Raw genomic sequence first — 7,500 nt, 5'->3', positions numbered from 1 at the left:
GGAGAAACTAGATCACTTCCTCAACACCACCTCCTCCTCAGGAGGCCTCAGTCACCTTCTCACCTCCTCAGAAGACCAAGATCACCTCCTCACCTCCTCAGGAGACCAGAAGGAGAAACTAGATCACCTCCTCGTTACCTCCTCCTTAGGCGACCTGCAACATCTGGAGAATGGCCTGCAGGAGCTACAGGTGGGTGAAGTAACAATATCACACCTGTGTCACCTTAAGGGGGATTCATACTTGGCGTGACTGGCGCTACCCTCCTTCATACTTCACTCGCGACGATGGCGCGCGCCGTCACGTGACCCAAAATGACGTCACACGCCGTGGCGCGAGCTGCCGTGGCGCGAGTTCGTGGCGCACCCCACATTTTTTGTAACTTGCCGTGCGCCACCAGCGACCATGTAGGTAGGCAGACAAAGCAGGAGTTGTGAAGAGAGGCTACAGCTACTGTCGGCTACTACAGAATGGATTCTGCATCATTTTGAGGATAATAAAATGTCCTAGAGAGTTATTTTATCTTCTCCCTTAAATGTTGTTCAGTGAAACAATTGTTCACTTTGTTCAGAAGCACGTTGTGTTCGGCGATCTATTTATAAATTCTGCCGCCAGAACAATGCTCTCACATGGTCTTGGAATGATCTGGCAATGTAGGCTACAACAAAAATCTATGTTTCAATGTGGTAAGTCACAAGTCAGACGTTCAGTAGCCCTACAGCAGCCGTGTTTGGCTTTCTATTTTATACATCCGTAGAACCCACGCTGCGAGTTGCGAAAGATACTGCAGTTTCTCTCATGAACAGCAGAGGGCACTTCCGAAAATGCGAGCGAAAGCCTGTTTGAAGTATGAATAGTCTGGCGCAAGTGATGACGTCATTGATGGTTCTCGCGCCAAACGCGCCAAAGTGCGCACGTGAAGTATGCAGAGCCCTTTAGAGTAAGGCTCTCGGCATGCTTGCTGTAGGATATGCGAGCGCTTGCAGGATTCGTTCATGAACACGTTAACATGCGTATTTAATGTCAATTTCGCGCGCGTTGGACACGGCAGCCAAATGCGTGCGTCAGGTGCGATATCTCCAAACTCGCTGGGGGCGATCGTAAGAAAGACTACGTGTGCGCTTCCGATGAAAACGGCAATGGCAGCAACTTTTAAGAGCGTCTCATTGAGTTTGTCCGAAATTACAAACATTTGCGATCATACTTCCTTAATGCACTTTCAAAAAGGAACATGCAAATATAGGAGCAGCAGCAGTATTGTTTCCCCTCTTTTGGTTTTATTGTTTTCCTTGCCGTCTGTGTTCCCAATTTCCGCATCGCAATGCTGTGTGCTCTCTGCCTCCTGGATGATACCGCCAGTATTTTGCGTCTTGGTCAACTGCTTTTAAAGCAAACATGTGCAGCCGGTTGCTCGTGGCGACGCGCGTAATTTACAGCTCGCAGAAAGCGTACCGCGGGCTTAACCGCACTCTTGATTGTGATTCTTGTATTTTATTTAAGTGGGTTAGCCTCACAGACAGACGTTTCGGCCTAAGCCTTCTTCAGCGTCTTACGAAGGCTTAGGCCAAAACATCCGTCTGTCATGTTAACAGACTAAAATAAAATACACAAATCTGTTCGCTCGCACCCAAAGACCTTGTAAAATACAGTGGAGTGCACTTTAGAATAACAACATCACACGTCTGTTTCATGTATGTGAAATATATTTGTGCCACCTTAGTGTAACAATATCAAACCTGTGGTTAGTGTATAAACATCACACCTGTGAAACCTTAATAACAATACCACACCTTATCCTTACCTTAACAATATCACCTGAGTTAAACAATATAACATCTGTGTCTCTTTAGTGTCACAATATTAAAGCTAGAACAATGTCACATCTGTATTACTAAAATATTCATATCTCCACCAATGCACTTCTCATCCACTAATGCCAATTGTCTAACTTCTCCCCTCCTCTTTTCTTCCTCTTCTTTTCACTTTTTTCCACTCTTCTTTACCCTCCCCCCCTCTGCCCCACTCGTTCTCTCTCAGGTGCTGCGCTGTGCTTGCTCTGAGGGTTCTGTGCTGCTGAGTGCAGCTCTCTGCAGTCGAGAGCGTGTGCTGGGGGGCTCAGCAGTGGGTGCTGGTAGTCCAGAAGTGGAACCATCATCATCCGGCCGGCGGGGACAGTGGACAAGTCAGACAAAATGTACTGATGTGAAGGGAGGCGGAAGTGCCGCAGTGGGTCCCTCATTGGTGGAAGGGGGTACTATAGTGGGGTCTTCAGTGGTGGAGGGGTCCACTGCTGTACTGAGGGGATGCCCAGTGCTGGAGGAGAGGGTGCTGTGCAGTCTGCGGGCCCAGTGGTCGCGGTACCAGTCACAGCTGTCTGGGCTGTGGGAGGAGCTAGAAGGGAAAGCGGGCCGTCTCAGAACGCTGGACCTCCGCCTGATCGGCCTGGAGGAGTGGCTTACGCAGATGGAAGCAGTCATGGACTCCACAAAAAAACAACATGGCCGCTCTGACCTGCACACCAAACAACTGCAGTTGCAGACACTACAGGTTTGTGTGTGTGTGTGTGTTTGTGTGTGTGTGTGTGTGTGTTGGGGGAGGGAGATTTCTTCACTAGTGGGTATTTTGTCATATCTTGCCACTAACATTCAGGTCTCTTTATGTCTGTGTATGTGTGCATGTAGCGAAGGCAGGCAGAAGCATTGCGTTACCAGGGCGACATGGACTCTTTGGTTGTCATGGAGATACACCGCAACAAGGAACTCAGCAGCAGGACCACACAGATACAAACAAGCTACCTCACACTATTGAATACACTCACGGTACGGTACACACTCTCACGATACCACACACACACACACACACACACACACACACACACACACACACACACACACACACACACACACACACACACACACACACACACACACACACACACACACACACACACACACACACACACACACACACACACACACACACACACACATACACACACAGCCACATCCAGCCATAGCCAAGTTTTACCAGCATTTGGCCGGTTGGCTAGTGCCAGTGTCAAGCCCTGTCACACCAACGCGCGCACACACACACACACACACACACACACACACACACACACACACACACACACACACACACACACACACACACACACACACACACACACACACACACACACACACACACACACACACACACACACATACACCCTGTACACACACACTTTCCGATGTACACAAGCTACCACACTACTCACTGCTGAATACCCGGTACACTCATAATATGTTATTTGTGTGTGTGTGTGTGTGTGTGCGCGCGCGCGTGTGTGTGTGTGTGTGTCTGCGTGTGCGTGTGTGCGTGCATACAGGAGAGCATTAAACTGCTGGAGTGTGACATCAACACTATAGAGGAGTTCCATTCCGCCTCAGCCCGCTTCTCCAATTGGCTGAAGACGGCACAGAGGAATTTCCTGTCCATCTCCTCATCCAATGAGGATGCAGATCTAGTGCCTATGGAAGAGAGGCTCAGATCACTGGAGGCAAGTTACACTCACTTTCTCTTGACCTTTCTAAGTTCAGTGAGTGAATGTACACTGAGGTTAGCGTACTTTTTAGTAAGGTAAGGAAAGTAAGGTTATTCAAATTGAGGAACTGTGAGAACTTTTTAAAACTTCAATGACTTGTTTTGGTCATCTGACCTTATAGGAAACACTGTATTAAAGTAAGTGGTGAAGAAAGTCTGCGAAACCTTTCTTAAATTTTAATGACCTCACTGGGGTCATTTCCAGTCCAGCTAAAGAGAAGTGCAAAAGTTGCTCTCCTTTAACCCTTTCCTCTGCTCTATCTCCCAGGCGTTCCATGAGGAGGTGCGTAAAGGTGGCTCTGATCTCCTCAGTCAGCTACGTTGGCGTGGGGAGCGCGCAGCCGCTCTCCTCCTCTCCTCCTCCGGCGGTGTGGAGCGTTTAGAGGGGGAGGTGGAGGAGGCGCTGGCCCAACACGAGGAGCTGCTGAGGGGGCTGAGAGAAGAGCGTGCCTCCCTGGAGAGGAGGGTACAGCTCCATAGGGAGGTGGGGGAGGAGGTGCAGGCATTGATGGCGTTCTTAGAGGAGGCCAGAAGAGAGTTGAAAGGAGGAGTGAAGAGGATGGAGGAGTTAAGAGGACTGAAACACACAACACAGCTGCTTCACCGCAAAGCAAAGCTCAGCAGATACAAGGTACAATAACTACGCACACACGATGCATTCATTTATATACTGTATCCATTAATTTACCCAGTCCATCTATTAAGTAAACATCAAATCCCAACATAGAACATACACCTTAGCCCAAGGGTGGGGAACCTTTTTCATTCGAGGGGTCACGTCAAATGTAATAAAGTCCTCTAAAGGCCATACTATGAAGCCAGGATTTCCCCCAGTACTTAAAGGATTTATCCGGAGTTGGAACAAATTTGCCTGTTTTTTGCATGTTTGGGATGAAATACAGTCACTCTAGAGCAAAATCAAGGCAAAAGGATGCGTTTTGAGAAAGTTTGATAATATCACGTTAGCCTCGTTAGCCATATCAGTTATGCAATATGAAAGATGCGGGCATCGTTTTTCGGCAGTTACACACATTTCAAAAACACAACATTTTAAAGTCTTGCACAGCTCAAAACAACGTCACACTTACCTCGTAATATGTTGAGGGTATCCACACATAAACCGAAGTATCCAAAGCCCTTCATGTATTCTTGAAAGGTCTGCAGAATGTGTTTTGTGAAGCTACTACCTTGAGAATATCTAAATTACGGACAAGACAACTATTTGACACTAAAGCCCACCAAGTAGATTGCCGAGTGCGTCGCACCATCAGCTATGATTATTTCCATAGCGAGTAACCACAGCTGATGGTGCGACGCACTCGGCAATCTACTTGGTGGGCTTTAGTGTCAAATAGTTGTCTTGACCGTAATTTAGATATTCTCAAGGTAGTAGCTTCACAAAACACATTCTGCAGACCTTTCAAGAATACATGAAGGACTTTGGACACTTCGGTTTATGTGTGGATACCCTCAACATATTACGAGGTAAGTGTGACGTTGTTTTGAGCTGTGCAAGACTTTAAAATGTTGTGTTTTTGAAATGTGTGTAACCGCCGAAAAACGATGCCCGCATCTTTCATATTGCATAGCTGATATGGCTAACGAGGCTAACGTGATATTATCAAACTTTCTCAAAACGCATCCTTTTGCCTTGATTTTGCTCTAGAGTGACTGTATTTCATCCCAAACATGCAAAAAACAGGCAAATTTGTTCCAACTCCGGATAAATCCTTTAAGGCCTATATTGAAGGCAGCCAACTTTAAAACAGATTCCACCTTCGACCTTCACTAGGTTCCCTGGAAATATAGCTTAATTGAATTGCAAATGTATTTGTATTTTACGTGATCGCAAGGCTGTATGAACAGGTTTGGGTTAGGAAATATTTAGGTCTAGGAACAGATTTGGGAGTTTTCTTCTTGCTTGATGAAAAAGACATCATGGACACACTATCTCATTCTGTTCTTCCCTTCTTCCCTCCTCCAGGCAACCCAGAATGCATTACGGTGTCGTGCAGCTGTCATAGCTGCTGTGGTGGATAAAGGGCGGGGCCTTACTAACCCCTCCCCCTCCCTCACACACCGACTGGAGAAGCTGCAAGACCAATTCACACACCTGTGTTCCACGGCTGATGTACGACACAGACACACACACACACAACACAAATAAACACCCCCCCCCCACACACACACACACTCACTCACACCTGTGCTCTGATACTTATATCGATACTTATATCGACACCTGTTATGCACCAATGGCTTTGTAGTGCTTACATACAGTACCTCCTACTATTATTTGCATCTGAATGTGTGTGTGAGAGAGTTGTACTACTGTATTAATATTTAAATAATATATGCATGTTTTGTGTGTGTGTGTGTGTGTGTGTGTGTGTGTGTGTGTGTGTGTGTGTGTGTGTGTGTGTGTGTGTGTGTGTGTGTGTGTGTGTGTGTGTGTGTGTGTGCGTCTGTGTGGCAGGCCCGTGTGGATAGCGTGTGTGTTGAAGTGTGTGAGCAGGAGTGTTACCTGAAGGAGCTGCGACAGGTGGAGCGCTGGCTAATGCAGACGGCTAGCAGGATGCTAATGCTACAGGATGCTAATGACCTTCAAATGACCTCGGATGACCTCAATGTGACCTCAGATGACCTCCCCGGGGACCCTGACCCTGCCAAAGGGCCGAGTCTCCAGCTGGCCATACAGCAGCTCGCTCGACACAAGGTGACCTATCACTAGCCTCGCGAGCCATCCTACGTACTTCCGCCAAAGGATTGGCTCCACTACTGTAGTCTGGCCGTGCTTCTCTGTGGAGTGCTTGGAGCAGTAGAATTTTGATTGCAACGCCCCCCCCCAGAAAACAGCCAATAATCGAATACGCCCCCCATGTGGGGACGAAAGGGGGAGAACGCTCGTGACAATGACGTACACATCTGCGCCAGAGCCATTGGTCTGCGCTATGTTGTTGTTGAGTAACTGCCAGCGATTGGGTGAGAGGTGTCCAATAATTTCAAACTATAACTGAGTGCAAACTTCCTGCTTCCTACAAACGCTTCAGAGCAAACAAATGCCAGACCATGAATACGAAATGAAATGGTAGTATTATGGGATGGTCAGGACCAGGCTAACCTATCACAGCCTCTTGCCCCATTATTGACTGAACTTGACACTAAAATAGGGTGACCAGACGTCCCGGTTTAACCGGGACTGTCCCGGTTTAACCGGGACTGTCCCGGTTTGGAGTTGTGTGTCCCAGGTCCTGAGCAAACTCTGTCGGGACACAAATATGTCCCGGTTTTGGCCACCCGCTACATTGCGCTACATGTCTATCAGGGTAAATATATGGAAAAGATTACATGTTTACCTGCCACAATTAATGGCAGCCAGCGCTTGTAGGCTATAAAAAGTCTGAAGGAGTCAGGTGCGATTTGTCATTCCTCCCCCTAAAATTTATTGGAATTCAGGAAATTGAATCTAAAAACGTCATTTTTTTCTGGGGGAGGACCCCCAGACCCGCCCGCCACATATTGTCTTTAAATCACGTGGCGAAGTGTCCCGGTTTTAGACTACAAAAATCTGTTCACCCTACACTAAAACTCTTTTTTTATTTGCAAGTATGCCCTGCACAAAGACTGATCGTTCTTATTTTCTGAATGATAACATCTGAGTTTTGATTGGGTATGAGAAGTAGCGTTTGTGTGCTGATTGATTGATAACATTATTGTCTGATCTGATTGGTTGTCAGATGCAGTTGCGGTAATGACGATTGGCTTTTATTTCCTGCATGAGTTTTTATTGGCTATGAACAGCAGTGCATCTGTCTTCTGATTGCTCTAGACCATCATGGAGGAGGTGGCTGGCTTTGAGGAGCGGTTGTCAGGGTTACGGGGGCGTGGCCAGGTGCTCCTAAGGGCCTGCGGAGGGG

General features: G+C 47.3%; 1 protein-coding gene across 1 annotated transcript in view; it reads left to right on the top strand.

Annotated features, from left to right (window-relative positions):
* Positions 1 to 7,500, top strand: part of LOC134438645 (nesprin-1-like) — a 22,018-nt gene that overhangs the window by 10,164 nt on the left and 4,354 nt on the right. The window contains exons 11-18 of the mRNA XM_063188257.1: positions 1 to 190; positions 2,036 to 2,545; positions 2,680 to 2,817; positions 3,369 to 3,539; positions 3,852 to 4,214; positions 5,568 to 5,714; positions 6,060 to 6,299; positions 7,413 to 7,500. The exon at positions 1 to 190 is cut by the window's left edge and continues 92 nt beyond it; the exon at positions 7,413 to 7,500 is cut by the window's right edge and continues 83 nt beyond it. Coding sequence (XP_063044327.1) covers positions 1 to 190; positions 2,036 to 2,545; positions 2,680 to 2,817; positions 3,369 to 3,539; positions 3,852 to 4,214; positions 5,568 to 5,714; positions 6,060 to 6,299; positions 7,413 to 7,500 — 1,847 coding nt within the window. The remainder of the gene's footprint in view (positions 191 to 2,035; positions 2,546 to 2,679; positions 2,818 to 3,368; positions 3,540 to 3,851; positions 4,215 to 5,567; positions 5,715 to 6,059; positions 6,300 to 7,412) is intronic.

This window comes from Engraulis encrasicolus, chromosome 22 (assembly GCF_034702125.1).
Source record: "Engraulis encrasicolus isolate BLACKSEA-1 chromosome 22, IST_EnEncr_1.0, whole genome shotgun sequence".
Lineage (NCBI taxonomy): Eukaryota > Metazoa > Chordata > Actinopteri > Clupeiformes > Engraulidae > Engraulis > Engraulis encrasicolus.
This window is presented reverse-complemented; position numbering and strand designations above follow the sequence as displayed.